General features: G+C 29.5%; 4 protein-coding genes across 4 annotated transcripts; 2 read left to right on the top strand and 2 right to left on the bottom strand.

The window, feature by feature from the left end:
* The first annotated feature begins 8,448 nt into the window (after positions 1-8,448).
* On the top strand, positions 8,449-9,188 carry LOC115718524 (NAC domain-containing protein 18-like). Its single transcript, XM_030647324.2, has 2 exons — positions 8,449-8,723; positions 8,831-9,188. Exons 1-2 carry the CDS (start codon positions 8,465-8,467, stop codon positions 9,160-9,162), a joined length of 591 nt encoding a protein of 196 aa, XP_030503184.2. The 5' UTR covers positions 8,449-8,464; the 3' UTR covers positions 9,163-9,188.
* A 631-nt stretch (positions 9,189-9,819) lies between these two features.
* LOC115718525 (uncharacterized) lies at positions 9,820-10,624 on the top strand. The gene has a single exon (XM_030647325.2). It carries the CDS (start codon positions 9,992-9,994, stop codon positions 10,382-10,384), a length of 393 nt encoding a protein of 130 aa, XP_030503185.2. The 5' UTR covers positions 9,820-9,991; the 3' UTR covers positions 10,385-10,624.
* A 142-nt stretch (positions 10,625-10,766) lies between these two features.
* Positions 10,767-15,468, bottom strand: LOC115718523 (syntaxin-71). The gene is made up of 9 exons (XM_030647323.2): positions 14,344-15,468; positions 14,124-14,249; positions 12,636-12,798; positions 12,458-12,543; positions 12,262-12,330; positions 12,137-12,181; positions 11,972-12,034; positions 11,796-11,872; positions 10,767-11,148 (listed from the first exon to the last, which is right to left on the bottom strand). The coding sequence occupies exons 1-9, from the start codon at positions 14,500-14,502 to the stop codon at positions 11,136-11,138; spliced, it is 801 nt and encodes a 266-aa protein (XP_030503183.2). The 5' UTR covers positions 14,503-15,468; the 3' UTR covers positions 10,767-11,135.
* A 1,589-nt stretch (positions 15,469-17,057) lies between these two features.
* On the bottom strand, positions 17,058-17,704 carry LOC115719708 (protein transport protein Sec61 subunit beta). The gene has a single exon (XM_030648856.2). The coding sequence runs from the start codon at positions 17,580-17,582 to the stop codon at positions 17,283-17,285; it is 300 nt and encodes a 99-aa protein (XP_030504716.1). The 5' UTR covers positions 17,583-17,704; the 3' UTR covers positions 17,058-17,282.
* Between the last annotated feature and the right edge of the window lie 5,623 nt (positions 17,705-23,327).

The following is a 23,327-nucleotide window of genomic DNA, read 5'->3' as shown; positions in this document are numbered from 1 at the left end:
ATAAATATTTAATATTCTATCAGTTTAATAAAATTCTGTATGTTTCCGTTCATCAGTTTTATTTTTATTAATTCTTCTTTAATTGCATTAATTATAATTTTGAATATATAATTAATATTCTATCAGTTTAATAAAATTCTGTTTTTTTCTGTTCATCAGTTTCTTCTTTAATTGCACTAATTATAATTTTGAATATATAATTAAGGTGATGTTTAGTTGGAAGTAATAAAAACATAAGAGTAGAAGAATGAGAATATAAAAAAGTAGGAATGAAATAGAATAAAAGAATGGAATAGTCATTGCACCAAAATAATGGGAAGGTCATTTCAATACTTTAATTTAATATACAACTAAATAAAAAAATGAAATAAAAATTATTTTATTTTTATTCTATTATATTCTATTACCTCCAACCAAAAGCAACCTAAAATCAGTATTTATATCTTGAAGTACATCATAAAGTAAAAGCTTATATAATTTTTTATAAATTCTGCTAATATAAAGGCAATGTATAAGAAAGAGAATGAAAATGTTAAAATTGACAATTACACATTGACACAGCAAATATCATTATAAGTTAACCATTATAAAAAAAAAAAATAAATAAATAAATGCAAGAACAATGACACTACAAAATAATTTTTATATTCCAAAAACCATATATGTATACAATAACAACAAACAAAAGAAGCTATCTTTTTTATTTTTTTGATAATTATATGGGTATTATAGGGGTGTCTTAACAAATTATATTGGTGTTATAGGGGTGTCTTTGTTGTATTAAATAATATAAAATAAAATTTAGAAAATAATATAAAAAGATTGGAAAGAAAAAACAAACCATAAATTAAAAAAAAAAAAAAAATAGATGATTGGAAAGAGAGTATGCCATTAAAAAGCTCACATAAGATTAAATTTATTTTGCATCCAAAATATATTATTCTTTATAAAAAATTTATAATTACAACAATAAAAAAATTCTAATGGAGTATAAAAAAAATGACAAACGATTGCAAGTGTAAACACTAATCAAAAAATGATAATAAATGATATATAATAATGTCTTTGTTTTAAAAAGATTCATGAAGATTAGTGAAGGCTTTTAAGATTTTTTTGTGAGTGAACTTCAGATTCTTGAAAATATAAAAATACCGTGTCAAATAATATGTATTACGTGAATATATGACATAAACTTTAAAGAAGTATTGGAACAATATAACTTTTGGTAAATACTATAATATAACTTTTATGAATTTTGGTAATACTAATCAAAATACTTTATAAAATTAAGAAAGAAAAATGATATATTTCTTAACATCTCTTACACCAGTAATGGTCTCTTTGCACATCAACTCAAGAAGCCTCCACCTTCACTTTAGTCCTTCTTCATATGTCTATTTTGCTTCTTCAAAGCACTTAAGTAATTATTTTTTGCTCACATTAGTTTTATGGACAACATTTCTTCTTTGTCTAACAATTATTTATAGTAAAAACCAATGAGATTAAAGAAATTCATAAAATTAAAACTGATATATTATTTATAATAATAATTATTAACCATAAAGTTTTTATTTTAGTAATTAATGAAAAACTGAAATTCAAAAATAAATATGATAAGTTACCTACGTTTTTTTTCTTTTTAATATCTATATATTCATATAGTTTAAATGTGATATAACTTACATTATATTAATTGAAAGGTCATCATTTAAATCATTAAATGGTCAACATTTATCTATATTAAAAAAATTGATTAAAATATATTTAAATGTGAAAATTTGAGAAAATAAAGAAATGATTAAGAAACTCAACTAAGTTGCCACATAAACTCTAATAAACTTTCCTTTATATATAGATATAGATAGGAGTTATAAAACTAAATTAAGTTTGAAAAAAATTGAAAAACTAAGAAAATAAAGATGATGAAGGAAAACTCACATAGACCTCCACATCATCATGTTTGTGCTTTCCTTTATATATAAATATAGATACTTATATTACAATTCCCTTTTCAAAAATTAATGGCCGATCTTGCTATATAATGAATCACATGGGAAATTTATTATGTTGCATACAAAGAAAAACTAATATATATGATCTTTTCTGTGTTAAATCATAATTCGTATCCTATATTTACAAAATTTATCAAATTAATTAATACTATAATATTTAATCTCATCATTAATTTTGTAATAAAAATAATCTAGAATTTGAGGGAGAAAGAGATGAGAGAATAAGAAATGATTCTCTTTGATTAAATAATAAGAAACTCTTGTTCTAAAGCAAATAATAATAATAATAATAATAAGAAACTCTCTTAATTTTGAATAAATAAGCTTTTTACGAGTCCGAGTAAAATTTTTTTTTCTAATAAAACAAGCATATCTAATTTTAGAGTCAATTTTTTATAATTTCTCTTAGTATAATTGTAGTGCGAGAGTCTTATATATTTTTTGCACACTGCAAATGTTAATGTTGGTGAGGAGACTTTTCAAAGAATGCGCAAAAACTTTCTCACTCAAATAAAATGAACATCAAGCTCGATATGTTTGATACGCACATGAAGCGCAAAATCGAAGATTGTCATCACATCATAAAATAAGAGACTCGGAGATTGGACATATCATAGGTGAAGCTCTAATTGGAAATACACTACTGCTACTTTTAGTGACAATTTTTTAGTCACAACATAATTTTTTTTGTGACTAAATGTGACTTTTAGTCACAACAAAATATTACTTGTGACTAAAATATAGTCTTTAGTTACAAGTTATCACTAATTTAGTTTTAGTCACAACAAGTGACTAAAAATGCATTTAGTCACAACAAATTGTATTTTTTGTGACTAATACCTTTAGCCACGGACTTTTTAGCCACAACATAGGAATGATAATTTATAATTAGTCACAATTTTTTTACTTTTAGTCACAAATTTTGTTGTGACTAAAAGTAAATTTTTTTTGTAGCGATGAGATCGCAGCCACAAGATCTTCACAATTAGTCTAGACAATTAATTCACGCAATAATGATCATCAGCATCAATATATATATATAACCTAGCTTCAAGGTGGTTAAACATGGCTGGTGTACTTATTTATTAGTAGCTAACTTAATTAATTAATTAATTAAGGCTTTGGATATTTTAGTAAAATTTAATATATTAATTAATTATATAAAACTCCATTCTTAATTTAATTTAATTATACTAATAATAATATAACTTTTTGAGTTCAGTAATTTTAATTTTGTAAGTAATAATGATGCCTTTAATATTTCTATAAATACACATAGGGGCCGGCAAAGCTAGAAATAAAAATAAAATAGGGCAATTATATATTTTTATATCATATGGAGATTATAAAATTTTAATAAAAATTATGCAATCAGATATAATAAAATATATTTAATTATGTTAAATTGATTTTTATGGAGTTAGATTTTCACCTTCCATTGCTATGTAGTTTAAATACCAATAATAATATTTTAGTTCTTTTTTAAAAAAAAAAAAATGAAAGTGTGAAGGGTTAAACTTGTGACTTCCTTAACTAATAAAAAAATTACCACTATACCAAACAACCTTATTTTATATTATTTAACAGAAAAATGTTTGGGATAAGAATCCAAAAAATTTAGTTACAATTAAAATCCAAATAATTTAAGATCGGTTTTAATATTTTTTAGCTGGTCGGGCGACCGCCCCACCTAGTCTACACCTAGCTGTGCGTGGGAGTCTTGTGTAAAAGATCATCACGATTCAACAATGAACTTAATTAGTAAAATCCCTTTAATTTTTGTTGCAAATTAAGAATTTAAAGCCAAAGAAAATAACTTGCCAAATGCCAATTAATGATAGTAGTGTTAAAATATATAACCTTTTCAACACGAGTCTTGATTACAATTAGCTGTGTAATCAAAATTGAATTAGTACTAATAATCCCTTTGTACTTAGTGCTGTTCTTGTACAATATAATCATATTATATATATGAATAAGAATATGTATGTGTAAGTGGGGGCTATAATATATAAATGCTAAATTAATGTTATGATATGCATGCTAAATTGTGTGGGGGAGATTTTTTAGTTTCAATAGTGATTATAGTACTAGATTTTATATAAAATATTATAATTGATACTAAAATTAATTTATTTTATTTTAAATTAAAATACGTCAAACTTTATACTAAAATAGGCACCAAAATTTCTTATGAAACAATTCTGAATTAATATATATATATTTCTTTCCACACGTTAATGAGTAGTAAATATCAAATGTCATAAATTCTGAGTCTTTTTTCTCATATTGCAACACGTGAGAAGGAATCTTTTACTTCCTCAGTGGACCCCTTCAACTTTTTAAACTCCTACAACTTTATATATATAGCTATAGCATAATTATATATTCAGATCTTAAGAGAAAAACATTATATAATTAATATATTATGCTTTATGATGATGAAGTTGATCTATATTTTCATGGCCAATATATATGTATACAGTACTCATACGAAGCAAATTAGATCATGCACACGAGCATTAACTATATCTTTACGATAAACTTTCATCTAATAAATTAATGAAGCAAAATATTGATATTATAATTAATATAAATTACTACTACATTAAAGTAATCATAATAGAATATATAGAAAGATGCATATGAAACTGCATATTATATATATAATTGATATTTGATAAGTTGTACATAGAAAAACTCCATAAAATAATGACGACATTAATTATTCATGTTTTTAATATTTATATATATTATCTGAATTTTGAATGGTAGATCTCTCAAATATGCTTTATTTTAACTGTTGAAGCTTCAAATATATATATGTATACATTGCTTTGTCCCCACATGCATATATATATATATATATATATATATATGTATACGTACTACGTTCATAACAATAAGATAAGCTTAGCTAGGTGATGGTGATCTTAAATATTTATATTAATTTTGACCACAAACATAAAAGACGACAAACGTACCACCTAGGATTCTCTCTATACAATTCCCTCAACAAAATGACATAGCTTGATCGATTTCAACAAGATTCATCATCACCCCCACACCACCCCTATCTATGTATCTTTTATACACATATATATATAAACTCCAAATCAAAAGTAAATGTTTAATCATATCTAAACAAATTAACACCTGGGTTTTGTCGGGGTTGCTTTCTTACCTACCTATACGTACTTTTAGGGTTAATTAAGTTATTATTATATATTACTAATAGTAAAAGCTATATATTTTCCTATCATCTTAATATTTCAATATTATACCTTCATTAATATTATGCCATGAATGTATTATGAGATTTGTTACAAAGATTGATAAACATTCTAAGATTATTTCTAATGAAGTGACAAATTTTTGATACATTCGTATACTTTAAAATAGTTACTGTTAGGGCTGTTCATCCAATCCAATCCGCACTTTTTTGATCAAACAACATTCAATCCGCACTAAGTGGGGATTTTATTTTTTGGATCCAATCTAATCCGCACAATAGTTTAAATCCAATCCAATCCAATCCGCAAAAGTACGGATTGGATCGGTTACTTTGGATTGGTTACTTTTTAATATTAAATTATTTAATATTTATGAAAAAAATATTTTTTTCCACACAACTAGCAACAAAATAAAACAAACTATAGTTATTTTATGTCTCCAACAACACATTAAATAAATAAAATAACAAATAACAAATTCAAACTTCAAAGGAAGAAAAAAAAAAATTATATATATAAAAAAAATTATTTTATTTTATTTTAAATTGTATCTAGAAAAAAAAATATATAAGAATAGAATATACATTTTATCTATTAAGTTTTGCAATATAATTGTATTATATGTAATAAACTTTTAAATTACTATTTTCTTTACATTAAAATGTTATTTGTATATATAATTTTTTTAATTTTGTTATAAATATGTGTGGATTGGATTGGATCGGCTACTTTTACATGTCAATCAACATCCAATCCGCACAAGTGCGGATTTTGAATTTTCCAATCTAATCTAATCCGCACAAGTGCGGATATCCGCACTTTGCGAATTGGATTGGATTGGATCGACTATTTTATGAACACCCCTAGTTACTGTCAATATATCTTGATGAAAATTTGTATCAGCATTAGATTATATAATTTGATATTAATTGAGAGAAATGTGTATAAATTAAGAGAAATTATAATTATATAGAGAGAAAAATAATCTCGAAGAACACAACTTTCCAAACTCAAAGGCCAAGGAAGGAATAGGAATCAAGTAATAATGGAGTCATCCAAAATATAGTTTCATTCCAACACAAGCAGAGTAACCAGGCCACCAAATAATGTTAAAATTTATTGTTTAAATAAACACTATGTTTGGCACCAAACAAAGTACTTCTTTCTACGTTATTTCTCCTAATTACCTTTTGATTCATTCATAGGTAGTACTATATATCCGAACCCCACCAAGGTAACAATAGTAATATATATAATTATTTGTGTATTCCATCAAATCCTATAAATTGTAGACCATACACATCAATATGATTGGGTAACAATGCTCAATAATGAAATTTTCATCAAAAAAATAAGTTAATATTAATTATTAAACTAGTTCATCGGACCTAGGATTTTATAAATAAAATTCAAAACAATAAATGACAATCTAAATTTAAGTGAAATAATAGTTTAGCAACATCTAATCTTATTTTAGTGATAATAAGTTCAAATTTGTGTTTTTTTAATAAATAAAAGAGGGTAAGAGATTCTAAAATTTAAAGGATCTTAACTAATTGCTTTATTTGACTACTATTTATATATTTAAGCAACAATTGTATAGTAACATATTTTTATATCTCAAGGTGGGTTTTAGCTCTCCCTAGACACCCTAATCCGCTTATGAGTTCATCTACTTTAATATTGATCAAAATTTAGCTAATTTAATTTGGATTTTGGATATGCTAGTAAATAAAAAACTGGATCTCCGCCATTTGCTAACTATCCATGAAAGAAGCCATTAGAATTGAGTAATGATATTTGAACACATAAATTTCAACCAACCACAATTCTTTAAGCTGGATCAAGTTATTAAAAGTAATAAATATATGATTCTCTTACATAATAGAACATTACTATTAGACACTAGTGGTGTCTAACACTTTCTTTGTGTTGCGATTGACTAGCAATACTCTTTAAAATGTATTATATTAAACTATATGGAACTCGATATTTAATTGGACCGATAACGATATTGGCATATTGTGTTAAGCACCACTAGTACCCTTTAATATTTCCCTTCATAATCCTTGGATTTACTATGTCTTTTAGGCTTTTGGCCAATAATATACAAAAGAAATTATAGATTAAATATGCTTGGTCCGGCAAAAACTATGTACACTTTCGCAATGAGCTTAGTCCGGACAAAACTAATAACATCTCGCTTTTACATTATTAAAAAAGCAGCTATATATGCATTATATTTGTTAAAGTACTTAAAAAACAATATATAGATGGATAATAAAGATATGGTCAGTGTTTAAATTGGAACTTAATTAAGACCAAAATCTATAAATATATATATATATTATTATTAACCAATATCCAAGCTCGACCACGACGTGTGAAAGTGACATGAAAGAAAAGGCTATATAATAAGCCAGTACAGATCTGAGCAATAATATGAGTACTGAGGCAACACATGTAGCCAAATTATTCAGCAGATCCCAAAAGAACTCTTCGTGATTGTAACAGTAAATATATATACATATGGTTAGAAATTAGACAATATTTATTGATTTGAAATTGAATAAAGAAAATACATACAGTAATCTCCATTCTCATTATCTCAATTTGATTTAGGTCTTGCATATTAAGTACCCACACTATTACAATAGCTATATCTAGCAATATAACATTTTTTTTTTTAAAAAAAAAGCACTATAGCATCTAATAAATGTTTTAATTAAAAGTACTATTATATATCATGACTTTTAACGATGGAAGTACACAGTACTGCACTCCTAAAAGCTTTTGATTCATACGTATCAATGCATAACAATAATATATATGTATATATATTACACTTATAAATGCAGATAATTAATTAGTTAATCAAACAAAGAACACAGCCGTTTAATTATAAAATATTGTAATTAAATGGAACGATACAAAATGTCAAAGTCAGCAAGAAATTCCAAAGTGGTTATCTAATAAAACCTTTCACTATTCCATTTGAAAATCATCATCAGTTTAATTAGTTAGAAGAAGTGTCAAATATTATATAATAATGACTTTACAATATTCGATTGATATAATGTCAGTATCTGCATGGAAACTTAACATAAATGCCTCGAAAAAATATGCATGCTGTCAAAACTTACAACTGGTTTTCATAATTGGTAATAACGTTTAATCATATCTCCCTTAATTTCTCCAATTATTGAAGAATCATCAACTATGTTACTCTCTGTTACTCCCTTTTACCACCCTCCCAGTCCCATGGAAAGAGAGCCAAGTAGTAGTAGTGGTACTACTAAAACTAGTCCTAATACTAATACTACATTAAATCCTATACTCCCTCCAGGTTTCAGGTTTCATCCATCTGACCAAGAACTCATAGTTCACTACTTGAAAAACAAAGTGGCTTCAAAGCCTTTACCAGCATCATTCATCGCTGATATCGATCTCTATAAATATAATCCATGGGAGCTACCCAGTTAGTTCTCTATCTTTCCTATATGTACATATACTCCTTTGTTTTAATTCTAATATTTCAATGTATATTTCTCATTATTTTATTTATTTTTGCATGTACATATACAGAGAAGGCTGCATTTGGGGAAGAGGAGTGGTACTTTTTCAGCCCCAGAGATAGGAAGTATCCAAAGGGAGAAAGACCTAATAGAGCTGCAGGATTAGGTTACTGGAAAGCCACTGGAATTGACAAGCCAATTTTCAGCTCTTATGGATTGTCAAAGAAAATTGGAGTGAAGAAGGCTCTAGTCTTCTACGCTGGTCGACCCCCAAAAGGGGAAAAGACTGACTGGTCAATGAATGAGTACAGACTACTAGACTCACCACCAATTAACAAGTCATCAAGGTTCAAAGGATCAATGAGAGTAAGTGAGCTAAAAGAATATAGGTACCTAATATAGAGAAGAAAAAAAAACAATCAAGTGTGAAAAAGAAACTCCTAATAATGGGTTGTGGGGGGACCACCACTTCATGGCTAAAAAAGGAGAAAAGTAGCCTATATTCATTATAAAACTCTTAGCATAGTAACCATGCGCCAGGGCCACTTTTCTTCATGAAAAACCTCCTTTTAGCTAGAATCTATCTTCGGTTTTCTTACTCTTTCACACTCTTCCACTTGTAAGAAGTCATTATTGTGTGTAGCTTTAGAAAAGTCCTTGTCAATTAAGGCAAGTTTCCCTACTCTCCCCCATTTAATATGGTCCGAGGCAGTTATAATCTTGGTCAAACTTAACTATTTTTACTACAAATTCTTAATATGATATTACAACAAGGTCACTTGCCTTGCTCATCCATGTGGTTAACCATATGGTAATTTACTCTTATAAATTCTGAGGTGTACAACATGTCTCAGCATCTGCAGCTTTTAAATCAGAATCAACTTCTCAATAATACAAGACTCTTAAACTACTACATGACAAGACAGTTGACTTTTTTATTTGATGATTGGTACTTTTTATTAATATTTTTCAAAGTTTTATCAGATTTTGTGGTGCCAATTTTATCTATATACTTTTCTAATCAATGTTGACAAACAAGCATTGAAATAAATCGGCTTCCCTGTTGTCACAGCTGGACGATTGGGTTCTATGTCGTGTTCGATACAAGGGAAACATCCCAAAGCACACAACACATGAAATTCAAAAAGCCCACAGCACTCAACCAGTGAGCTGCCTACCCCAAAAAGCTGAGGAGATAAGTTTAGGAAGTGCAACTGCAAACCCTGACCAGATGATCACCGATTATATATACAAAGACTGCATACTATTAGCTTGGATACTCGCCGGTCAATCTGTAACTCCCATGGAGACCATTCCAAGAGTTGGATTTACAGGAAGCAACAATAGTAGTGATGGAAACAACTTGAGTCCCTTTTCTGAAAATGGTTCTAATGGAGTAAATGGTCTTACAGTTTCATCTATGGACAATAGTTTCAACATACAAAATGGAGAAACCTCTGAGGAAAAAGACAGCGAATATGTAGATAGCAAGACAATAGACCCTGATTTAAGTCTTAACAGAATGGCTGAGACTGATATCTGGAGTTACATCCAGAACCAGTCTCAAGATGATATGTACAATGCTAACTTAGCTAATGAATTGGCCTTAACTGGTATATACTAGCAGCAATGAAGTAAAAGTCTAGCAAAACAAAGGTTGAATTTCCTATCCCGTAATGTAGAGATGATATTATGTATGTACTGCTATATAAAGCATTACCTGCTTGTAAGATTGTAGATTTGTTACAAGTTTCCTGTAAGTAAATCTCATGGTAGGCTTTCGAGGCTCATGTACAACATAGGCCACAAAAAGAACATGTTTGAGATAATAATAGTTTTCCTTCGTAATGCAATATTGTATAAACAAGAATTATGTGTAGTCCAATTACATATTTGATGGTGTTTATCATAAAGAATATTAGTTTTCTTTCAACTGAAATTACAAGTCCCTCCAATTTCTATTAAAGATTTTCATATTGACATCTAAACCAAGAAAAGAATTACAGTAACGAAAAGAGCATCAATAAGTAATAGCTTAATTAAATAGTACACCACACACTATTTAAGTCACAAATACAAGATTTTTTTTTGGTACCAATATGAAAGGACAAATAACTTAATATTGCAAAGAATATTTCAGAAGTAGTTGTGCAGCCCCAGATTATACTTTATAACAAAGAGACACATTACTTGAGATGTTATTCAACAGCCAACCTAAAATGGCTGATCTAGTTTTCCCTCCAGAGGACAATTGATTATAGATGTTAATATGAAGATCTTAAAATGGTATAAGGAAAGCAAGCCCTAAATCAATAAAGGAAAATATTACCATGAACATGACGATTATTTGCAGTTGAGGAAAGATCATATTAGAATCATCTCAGTATACTGCAAGAGTGGAACATTTGATCAGTATATTTCAAGTATGAACATATGTAAATATCTCAAGGAAACACTGCCAACCTTCTATGCTATTGTGATAAATCAGTGAATAAGTCAGGGTAAGGGATTAAGTCAAAGCTTCTACATGTTGAAACAAAACTATCGATGCCCAAAAAGAGCAAGAGAGTTAAGACACTGCACTAAATTTGTGACTAAAACCTGGAAAAGGTATTTTAAATTAAGTTTAATTTAACTGAAGTTCGTGCAATGCACTTTTATCACCTTAAAGAAATACTTAGCACCATTAAGTGGCATTGTTCTGCCTTGACCTCTATAATATTGTGTACCAGAATTCAATGCGCTCTGTTTCGTTACACTATATTCTTCTGTTTTTCTGTTGTGCCAAAAGACATTTAAATCCTTTGTCTTACACAAGTAATATTAAGAGCTAGATTGAATATCTGACCCCTAAATTTCTGTTGAACTTAACTTACATGCAATAATTCTGAATAAATCCTTATACCACGATGCATAACATAGAAAATAAAATCAATGCCAGCAATAATAATATATATACATGCACTAACACCACTACATAAGCTCACACACTATTAATGGAGAGGGAGAGAGAGAGAAGAAGAACATTGACTTACTTGTACAAGTAAGAAACGATTCCCAAAATTATACATAGGAGAATGATGTCAATACAGAAATTATGACTGGATCTCACCTGAAACACCACACAAGTTATTCAGTTGAATCATCCAGTCTAATCACATGTCAACAGGCATTAAATTTTGGTAGGGATTAAGTAACTATGATCACGTACCTGATTAAGAGTTTGCTTTAACCTAACATTGGTATTCTTAATATCAGATGTTGCCTTGTCTACCTATTAAAGCGGAAAATAAAAGGCACAGAAATTATTTCTCTTTGGGGAGATTACAGACAGAAATGAATATGTATGTGCATGACTAAACAAATCAACTTCTACCTTTGTATCTATTTCATCGACTAATGGCACTTGGTTGTCCAGTTCCTAATCACATTCAAACAAATCTTTTAGTCTCTAAATACTTCCAAATTGAAGAAACAAAATACTTGTGCACCATGACAAACCTCGCTCATATCATGGGCCAAATTTTTCAGTGTATCTAGTCCTTCTGATATAAAATCAAGCCCTTGATCCTGCACATTCATTTTCACCAAGAAATTTCAGAACTATTAAAATCTTAGAGTAGTTGCTTCCTTTCCCCTCTATATCTTACATCTTACAGATATCAAAGAAACTAAATGCATCATGAACTTTACGTGCCTGTTTCATTTTCCGCATTTCGTACTCCTGTCTAAATTGGCTAGATTCTTCACTTTGTTGGAAAAACTCATCGTCAAAGTTCCCGTCTAACATAAACAATGAAAAGTTCTTATTTAAAATTAAAAAAGGTGCAATCATTGTATATTTGATTTTCAGAAATCCATCGAAAAATTATCACCTGATGAGTCAAACTTAATATTTTTGTGAGATCCAGAAGTTTTCCAACCCCCAGTTTGTTTGGCAGCATTTAGTGTCCCATCAGGTATTTCTTCAATCCTCTCTGGTAGTGCAAGAACTAGATCATTACGACCTTCTATATCTTCTCTTGACAACCCTTTAACCTGTACAGATATTACAATAAATTTACACTTAGCAATTGTCATTATTAATTAACAGGATGTCAAAATGGGATGACTTTGGGAACATATAAAACTGACAGCAATTCACTATCGAGACAAAAAACAGACCAACATTCAACTGGAGATAGCAAAGCCAATCATAATAGTCTTTAGTCAATAAATCATCCCAACACTCTCCATGTCATCTTCTAAGATGAACGTCTTTAAAAGATCACTTCGACCAAACACAGATGTAATTAATTTTAGCTTTTAGCTGACAAGTTTTTACTAGATTTATGCTTGACACACACTGATATTTGTGCCAAAGCTACGTTTTTCTTAGTTATAAAAGCCCCACACAAAAAAGAACCAGGTGTCATAGAATCATCAAAGCAACCTTTAGGACAGTAAAACACCATCACCTCCAAGAGATTATGATGTCAATTAAGGCTCGGGAAAGCATATAGACTAAAGTTGCATGGATAGAATCAAGAAGGAAGCTCCTCCCAATAGGGTTCTAGTCAATTCAACAATCAAACGCTAGTAGAGATACATCTGAAAAGCTATAAAATCTAATAAAACTAACAAACGCCATCCAGGATTTCCCCAACTCCCAATTTAAATGTTAGTTCTTCTACAACTTCATCATGTCAATATTTCTGGAACAACATTTTAATAAACACTAACAAGATAATTTAATCAATATTTATAGCATTTGTGATTAAAGAAACAAGGCTGTTGTATGTATCTTTGCAGCCTCATATCTTGACAAGTGCATCCTTCATTTTTGTCCTTCCTGTCTATTTTTTACAATCTCATCGTTCATTTTGTTATTCTTGTCCTATTTTGGCAGTGTCTTACTGAACATTCCAATCTAGTTCCTCGTAAATTTTTCTACAGTAACATATTTAGTTCCCATAACAGTGAATTCACGTTCATGCTCACATCAAAAGGAACAGTACCAATTCCAATCATCTCACATCAATTTTTCCAACAACAAGAAACTTTCAACTTTGGAAAGAAAGCCAATAAAAGCATAAAAATTAAGAATATCTTATCCATTTGGAGTTTTTCAACTATAGTTTTGGTTTAGAAGTCAACAACCACTAGAACGTGTCCTGTTTTCACAAAACCCAAATCATATAAATCATCGGTCGAATTGACTTTCTGACGCCATGCCAAATGAGAAACTTAGTTATATAATATATTTTAATTGCATCAAACCTATCAACATCCTAAAATCACAATTCTCGAAAGCATAATTGACGTAACTGATCATAATCCAAAATCAGGAAAAAAAAAATGATGAACAATTTGAGTAACTTCACCTTTTTCTGAGCCAATTTCCGAAGTTTAGGAATATCCTCCATCAACCGAGCCTTCATCCGACGAACTTCAGCATTCAGTGCAGCCGCGGAAGCTCTATTCTTCTCGACCGAAGCCACTTCTGATTTCTGCAGATATCAGAAAAGAGCTAGAAACAAAAAAAAAAAAACAAATCGGTCCCTTGAAGATTCAAAGCAAAATTCAAGAAAACTCAATTCGTACGAGTAAAGCGGCATCAATGTCACGTTCGAAGGCAGCATAGAGGCGAGCGAAGGGATCTTCAGGTCCATTGGCATTAAGATCGCGCTGCTTCTCGATATCATACTTTTCGTACTTCTTGCAAATGGAATCCACTCGGAAGAGAATGTCGATTACAGTCATTTTGGCTCCGAATGAAAATTAAGGGAGGGAAAAGGATGGAGAAAGAGGATTGATTGTGGGTATGTATTTCTGGCATAGCTGTAGTGTGAGGGGGGAGAAGCAAACGAGGCGTGAAGCATAGAAAGCGGAATTTGAGAAATCACATTCACAACTCATATCGGTTGATACTTGATGGTGGTTCTCCTATACTCTAATGAAAGGTCTCACTTTCGCCCCATTATTTCCTTTTTTTTTTTTTTTTTGTTGTTGGTGTTTCTATTGAAGAATTTTTTTTGTATTATAATTTAATTTTTGTGGTAAAATTCTTGGGTAAATACCATTTTGGACTTTGTGTTTTGCAAAAGTTATAGATTAGACTCTGTATTTTGTTAAATGACAAAATAGACCCTGTATTTTTTAAAATAGTAAAAATAGGACCTTGAGCTTAATTTTTGACAACTTTTTTTTAATACAACCAACTTGAAGACAATTGTTAATACGGACAGATACAAAAAATGTAAACAGTTTTGTCATAACACTTTTAAATCGGATTATAATTAAACTTTATTTTGACAAAAAATCAATTCAAGGTCCTATTTGTACTATTTTAGAAAATACAAGGTCTATTTTGTCATTTAACAAAACACAAGGTCAAATTGATAACTTTTACAAAACATAGGGCCCAAAATGGTATTTATCCAAAATTCTTTAAGGGAATTTAAGATGTTATTCAGTGTTAATTGTTATATTTGTTTATGTCATTATCTATATTCTTGTACATGACACAATTTTATATTGGTACCCTTAATAATATTTTAATTTTTTTAAAAAAATTAAACGAAATTATAAAAATAAAAAATATTATAAAATTTAAAATATATTTTAAATAATATTATATGTACTTATATAAGAGTGTCACGTGTACAATGACACCTTAAATTTATAAACATTTCAGTAGTTTTGAGAATTTAAGTATTAAATTTGATTTTAGAAGGTTAAATACAAGTGAAATAATAGTCAAGAGAGTTTAACCGCAATAAAATGTATAAAGTTTAATCTCAAAATTAATTGGCAATAAATAGTTTATATATGGTATTATGTTTCCACAAATTAATGGTGTACTCTTAAGCAAAAATATTTAATTATTTTTAAAACTGAAAATTTTTTAAAATATTAAAAACTTTATTTTTAGTACTATAAATTTTTCAAAAAAATTTAAAAATTTATACAAATAATATTATAACTATAACAAAGCAAAACATTTATCTTTATAAATAGACTAAAAATTATAATTAACACTCCTCTCCTTTAAATAAATTGTCGCCATTTCATTTTTTAATTAAATCTATCAACTCTAAAATAACTCATCTAATATATTTATTTGGTGCGAATTATCACTCGTTTTGGTGTCGTACTCAATGTACTCACATTTGCATTCTACCTTTCTAATTGAAATGGTAAAATAGTAAAATATTTTTAAAATACATGTTTAATAAAATTAGAAAAAATATATTTAAAATTATTTTAAAGCTAATTAAAATTTTTAATCCTTATATTTTAATATGTACCAAATCATACTTTTAAAATTTTTAAAAGGTTCAAAATCTTCTTAAATTATGAAATTGTTAAATCTAAAGACTTTTTTTTTTAGTTTTAGTAAAGAAAATTTAAATGAAAGTTCATAGAACTTGATTTAGTACATATCAAAGTTCGAGATTTATAATTTAACAGATTTCTATGATTTAGTACATGAACAATCACAGAATTAGTAAAATTAAATAAAATAAGATAAATATTCTTAGATTTAAGAATCTCAATAGTTTAAAATATTCATAATTTGGTATATACTAAAATTCAAGAGGCAAGAAAATTTAATTAATCTTTTTTAAATATAAATCAAAATTTTAAAAATAAAAAACTTCTAAAATTTATTTAAATAATTTTTTAATCATTAGATATTTAAATCAAAATTCAAGACAATGCTAGTTAAATTATTTTACAAAGTAAATATTATGTTCATGAAAGGCATAGGTGTGGTTTAGCAACACTTTTTGATTAGTTTTTATTTTTAAAATTAAAAAGAAAAATATTTTTTTTATTTTTTAATTAAAATTAAAATTTTGAAAATAAAAATAAATTTTACATTTATAAAATACATTTTTATTTTTTAAAAAAAAACAAAAGAAATTATAAAAGATATTTTTATTTTTTAAAAATAATTTTTTTAAAAAAAATAAATTCTACTATTGTGATTAAAAAATTAAAAAACAAAATGTTACCAAAAATCACCCTAATTTATTAAAATAAAAAATTGATTAACAATGGATAGAATATTACCACAACATAATATTATTTATCAGTGTTTTGAAGGAAATTAGAAGCGTTAGGTAGATTAACACATAATGCTAATTGGTTGTTAATTGGAAGTAATTAACCAATTTTTATATCAATTTTAAAAATAAATAAGCTTTAAAAATGGAAAATTATCAATTTATCTTTAATTCCTCTGTGTTAAGTTTAATTGGAAAGCAACTCATTACCCAAAAAAAAAAATTAAGAAATAATCAGAAGAATTGTAAAGAGAAAATTAATTAAAACTATGATATATAAATTAATTAAAGATAATAAAACCCAAATACAAAACTCATTAGTTAATTAATTAATTAGCTTCAGATCAAAATATCCCAAAATATCTAAAAACACCAAACTAAAATTAAAACCCTAACACCATTTTTACAGAGCAAAGAAGACTGAAACACCTTATACGATCCATGAGATGATCCGATTTCGCATGATCGAATCTAAGACCGGTAAAGCTTACCGAAGACGTGAAGAGCCGAAACGAAGCCGATGAAGCAGAGGCTGATCACGAGGACGATAGTCGGACCGATCTTGTAACCGGGAGCGTCTTCGGTGTAGAATCTCAGCAAATTGGTAGCTCCTCCGCCGCCGTGACCGGTGGAGGTTGTTTTGGCAGTAGTTGCTCCAGGTCGGCGGCGGCGAATTCCAGCTGTGGCTGCAGCTGAGCCGCGAGGAGCCACGAGGCCAGGGCGGGAGTTGGGGGAGGATGAGGATTGTGACTGAGAAGAACCTCTCACCATTGTTGAGCGTGTCTTTGAAAGAAGGAGACAGGTGTGTTTGTGTGTGTGAGAGAGTAAATTTGGTCACTGAAATTATTTGGTTTGGTTGGTGAGTTTACCAAATCCAATAATACTGTATTTATAATAAAAAAAATATATCTTTTTTTAATGAAATAAAATATATCTTATTAGGAATATAAATATATCAACAATATTTTTTAACAAATAATATCATAGATAGAAGATAATATTGTTTGTTATTGTTTCAAAAATTATATTTTATTTTGTAACAAATTTATAGATAGAAAATTACAATGAGATATTTATTTTTAAACACATAATATATTTATATTTATATATTTTTTAAATAATATTTTAAGAATAATTACATAAAATATCAATTTTGTAAAAATTTTATACTATTAGGTTCAAAATTTTCTTTTTTTTATACATTCTTACGATATTTGTTAAAAATACAAGAAAATAACTTAAAATTAATCAAAAAATAACATCAAAACAATATTAAAATGACATAACAAATAATATACAGATAACAAAAAATTAATAATAAAATAATAAGAATGCAATAAAAAAATACACCAAAAGTCTTCTGAAAAGTGTTTAAAAATGACCTTTATATAGCTAAAAAAAAGATAAAACCCTAAATTTCTCAAAGTTTAAAAGAGACGGGTCACGACACTGTGGCCCGTGTCTTTCATAGCGGGCCGCAACACTAACTTGTAGTGTCGCAATGCTTGAAGCATGATTTTTGGCAGAGAAGAAGTTCGCTTGCTATCTTGTGTTGTCTTTAGAAGCTTCCTTCAAACTCAACCCATTTAATTTGGGCTTAATTAATATGTTTTGAACAAATAAATAGGCCCACCAAAAGAGTTTAATGTAGTTGAAGTAATTATATTTGGGCCATGACTTTGGTGAGCAAATGGAGACTTGGATTAACTTCATTTCCATCAAATATATGAGGGATAATTTCATAAATACACAAAAATAACAAAAAAAAAATTACAAAAATACAGTTTTACAGAATTTTAAACGTTTTAATGAATTTTTTTATTTTATTTACAGAAAATACGGTCTTTTTATGCTGTATTCATGTTAATTTGTTGTTGATTTTGTGTTATCTGTATGTGATTTTTTGTTGTTATTTTGATATTATTTAGATGTTATTTTCATGTTACTTTTATCTAGTTTTCTTGTTGCTTTCGTGTTGATTTTACGGAAAACCGTAAAAATGTAAAAAAAAAAAAATCATTAAACGTAAAAATATATTTTTTTTACAAAAAATAGTGCTTTATGTAATTATTCTAATATATATTATGTTTTATGGGATGCAGACCGAAATTTGCTTGAAAAATAATTGAGACCATCTTGAAGCTCTCTTTCAACTTTTTGCCACTTTCTTGCTCTAACCCTAATATTTAACACAAAATTAAAATAAATTTAATATTTCTAATTAAAATAATTTTACAATTAAGATTATGAAAATATTCACTTTAAATTAATTTTATGTGTACAATTAAAGGTTTAAAATGTACAATATTGAGCCTTAATCACCTATAGTACTATACCCGAAAAAATTGCATTTTATTAAAAAACCGTCGCCTATTTTATTTACTACGATTTTAAATCGTCGAGAATACTAAATTTTTCTCGACAGTTTTAAATAGTTACTTAATTTTTTTAGCGACGGTCCCAAAAAAAAAAAATCATTTTTAGGACCGTCGCGAATTTTGATATTTGTAGTAGTGGATGGTGGCTATCGCTTATTTTTGTTCGTGGCTGGGAGTACCATTTTGCTCGCTTGCGGCTGGCTAACTCTTTGATAGGTGTGGATCAAAAACCCGCTAGGAATATAACTTTGATATCATGTTGAGAATCATGAGATTTCATCTCAAAACCAATTGGTGATGAATAGAGTAGCTCATGTTCTTATATATGACTCAATATTTTTACATTTGATCCATGTGAGACAATATTGTCTAATTAAAAAGGAATAAAGCCTATTCATCTTTGAAAGTTACCCGAATTGATTTACAAGAGAATAATTGAAAGTGTCAAAAATAGAGTTTTATTTGTTAGACCAAATTGTATTAATGGTTTGACAGATTATAGGCTTTATAAATAAAAGACATGTTATAGTTTGTAAATAGTTTAGTATTAATGAATTTAATTCCAAAAACAATTATTTAATTCAGTATTCAGCCTACAAACACAGCACAATATACAAGAAAACACAAAGTACATACAAAATATACTAATTAATTAAGTTATACATCATTGATATGCAGCATATAATTATAATCCTTCTCTGAAAATATATATAGGGAAAGGATTAATAATTATTTAGAGTAGTTATACTATTAGTTAAGACGAAGAGGATGACCGTGTAGCGCAACAAGGCGGCGCAGGGTGCGGGTACGATGATCTTTGTTTGAATCATGGGCGACATAACGAGCTATGGTGACGGAGACAAGCAACACTCCCAAGCATAGCACCGCGTAGCACTGTTTTCCAACCTTCCCAAATATTCCATCCATTACTAATACTATATCCATTATATATTACTCTCTCTCTCTCTCTCTCAAGCTAGCTATAGCTACCTCCCTCACTTTGTTTATATAATATACTTATATATAATGGATGAGTATATATAATATATTATAGACAGTAGAGGGAGAGAGAAACAAGGGGCCCGATGAGTATATATGTGCAAAACTGGGGATAGTTAGTTGAGCTCATGCTGATGAGTTTATTGGGGTTTTTAATATTATTGTTTACAGTATTGTTATTGTTGTTATTGTGTATCAGTAGTGTTTATTACTTTTTAAATGTGTTATTTCACGACACCTAATATTGTCTTTAAGGATTTTTGTTTTTAATGTGGCTATTGAAGAGAAGAGAAGAGAAGTGGATCATAGTTTTTGGTTCAACACGAATTACGCATGCATGATACCCACCAACATGTGGTGTCATTTGCAGAGTCGACCTTCATTTTGTGGGCAACACATACTCATAATACATATATATGGTATTGTGTGCAGCCACGGCCACCTATCCTGCTCTTTTATTAATATATTCGTTGCCTTCAATAGCTGGTCATCGTCCATTGGAAGCACACCACTACAAAACTAGCTACGTACCATTATTAATACTAGTACTTTCTTAAAGGGAAATTTTGTTAGAGAATTTTGATTTTATATACTTAAAAAATTAAAAAAATTTATTATTAAACCAAAAACTTAAACCCTAAAAAAAACTATATTTTTTTTTCAAAACCCCAAAAATACCCCCTCACAATTCTCTCTCTGCATCATCTCTCTCTCTCTCTCTCTCTCTCTCTCTCTCGGACCTCCCTCACCACCACCTCCGACCTCCATCCTCCGACCTTCGACCCTCACCGCCACCTCCGACCACCCACACCAACACCCCGACCCAACCCCACTCTCTCGGACCGCCCAAAAGTCGCACCCCGAAAGCCCACTCTCTCTTCCTCTCTCTAAAATCGCAGAAAAAAAAATTGCTCCCAGGTCCGATGGTCGGACCATGGGGTCCGACCATCGGACCTGGGAGTAATTTTTTTTCTTCTGCGATTTCAGAGAGAGGAAGAGAGACCCAGGTCCGATGGTCGGACCATGGGTCCGATTGGTTGGACCCCATCGGACCCCATGGTCCGACCATCGGACCTGGGAGCAATTTTTTTTTTCTGCGATTTCAGAGAGAGGAAGAGAGAGTGGGCTTACGACATGCGACTTTTGGGCGGTCCGAGAGAGTGGGGCTGGGTCGGGGTGTTGGTGCGGGTGGTCGGAGGTGGCGGTGAAGGTCGGAGGTCGGAGGATGGAGGTCGGAGGTGGTGGTGAGGGTGGGCGGTTGGGATGTGAGAGAGAGAGAGAGAGAGAGAGAGAGAGAGAGAGAGAGAGAGAGAGAGAGAGAGAGAATTGTGAGGGGGGTATTTTTGGGGTTTTGAAAAAAAAGCATAGTTTTTTTAGGGTTTAAGTTTTTGGTTTAATAATAAATTTTTTTAATTTTTTAAGTATATAAAATCAAATTTCCCTATTGTTATTGGGTACCAATAGTACTTAATATCTCTAAACATGTCGTTTTGTAATTAGTTAGCGATACTCTTTAAAAATTATTACGTTAAATTATGTGAGACTCGATACTTAATTAGACCATAGCAATATTAATACATAAGAAAGTATTAGACGTCACTGATACCTTTTATAATTTCTCTTGATCTCAAAGAGTCTATTGAAACAAATAGTACTAGTTTTTCGATTTTTAAATGATTAATAATAATTATTATTTTTTTATATCATTTATTAAATTAAAATATATAAAATTTATATTAAAATAAATATATTATATTTTGTGGTGCTTAAAATACCTCTTAATATTTTTCTCTCAATTGATTTGCGCACTTTCCGAAGCTTTTATTTTTAAAACTTAATATTAAATGATAATATACCATAATTATGGGACTCGATACTTAGTTGGACCAATAACGATACTCCCTAAAAGCTACTATTTTAAATTATATGAGACCCGATACTTAGTTGGACCAATAACGATATTGACATATAAGAGAGTGCTAGGCACCACTGGTGCCCTTTAGCATTTCTCCCATAAATTATATGAAATCAATTTGATTAATACATTACATGCATCATGCATCATTAATATATGGTTTTTTCAAGACGATGATTACATGTCTTTATAATATTATGGGCATTAGAAATATTTCATAAATTTAATTAGAGTAAATACCATTTGGTAATAACTTGTGTTTTTGTAAAACACTACTACAAAAATAGTTTTTCTCGACATTTTTAAACAGTCGTGTAAAGTATTCCCGTCAGTTTCTATAACCGTCGCCTATACGACCGTCGTTAAATGGCCAAACTAGGCGACGGTTTAAAACCGTCGCTAATGTGGACTTGTTGAGGTTTAAAACCATTGCCTATAACAGGGTATAGGCGACGGTTTTAAACTATGCCCTATACAATAGGCGACGATTTTGGCAGAAAAATCTGTATTTTCTCCCATTTTTTTCCTGCATTAGCTTTATAATTTTACCTAAATTAAAATAAAACAACTAATTAATTTTGTTACCATAACAACTAACTTTAAAAAAATATTAAGTTTATACAATAACAAAATAAATATATATAATAAATAAAAAAGTATATAAATAAATAAATGTATTTATACCGAGCTCAAAGAGAGAGAGAAAGAGAGAGAGGGAGACGGACGACGGGTGGTGGTGGTGCGACGTATGAGACGGAGATGAAAGGGACACCGACGAAAAGTGGTGGTGGTCCGACGTATGCGATGTAGAGTAGAGAGAGACCGACGGGAGGAGGGGTGGGTGGAGATCGATGGACGAGAGAGATGAGAAGAAAGGGAGATCGAGAGAGGGAGGAAGACGGCGAGAGAGAAGGGCGATGGTGCAGATGCGTGAGTAGGATTTTGGAGAGTTAAGATTTTCATTTTAGGGTGTGGGAAATGGAGAATAAATAGGTGAGAATAATTAGGTGGGCATGTGGGAAATAGAAAAAAAGTAGATGGGCACGTGGGAAATGTGGCGAGAAGTTGGTGACGATTTTTTAATATGGATCCATATAGGCGACAGTTTAAAACCGTCGCCTATAAGGGTCCATTAAAAAATTGCATTTTATTAAAAAAAGTCGCCTATTTTGTTTACTACGATTTTAAACCGTCGGGAATACTAAATTTTTCCCGACGGTTTTA

The sequence above is a fragment of the Cannabis sativa genome, chromosome 2, assembly GCF_029168945.1.
Source record: "Cannabis sativa cultivar Pink pepper isolate KNU-18-1 chromosome 2, ASM2916894v1, whole genome shotgun sequence".
Classification (NCBI taxonomy): Eukaryota; Viridiplantae; Streptophyta; class Magnoliopsida; order Rosales; family Cannabaceae; genus Cannabis; species Cannabis sativa.
Note: the sequence above shows the minus strand (reverse complement) of the source record. Positions and strands in the feature narration are given on the sequence as shown.

What these genes read in the sequence shown, in the direction of transcription:
- LOC115718523 (XM_030647323.2), bottom strand. Translation starts at nt 14,502, where the DNA reads ATGACTGTAATCGACATTCTCTTCCGAGTGGATTCCATTTGCAAGAAG. An exon ending in TATTAAGTTTGACTCATCAG is followed by an intron (nt 12,544 to 12,635) that starts GTGATAATTTTT and finishes TGTTTATGTTAG; the next exon opens with ACGGGAACTTTGACGATGAG. An exon ending in AAATGCGGAAAATGAAACAG is followed by an intron (nt 12,331 to 12,457) that starts GCACGTAAAGTT and finishes ATGAATGTGCAG; the next exon opens with GATCAAGGGCTTGATTTTAT.
- LOC115719708 (XM_030648856.2), bottom strand. Translation starts at nt 17,582, where the DNA reads ATGGTGAGAGGTTCTTCTCAGTCACAATCCTCATCCTCCCCCAACTCC.
- LOC115718524 (XM_030647324.2), top strand. Translation starts at nt 8,465, where the DNA reads ATGTTACTCTCTGTTACTCCCTTTTACCACCCTCCCAGTCCCATGGAA. An exon ending in TAATCCATGGGAGCTACCCA is followed by an intron (nt 8,724 to 8,830) that starts GTTAGTTCTCTA and finishes GTACATATACAG; the next exon opens with AGAAGGCTGCATTTGGGGAA.
- LOC115718525 (XM_030647325.2), top strand. Translation starts at nt 9,992, where the DNA reads ATGATCACCGATTATATATACAAAGACTGCATACTATTAGCTTGGATA.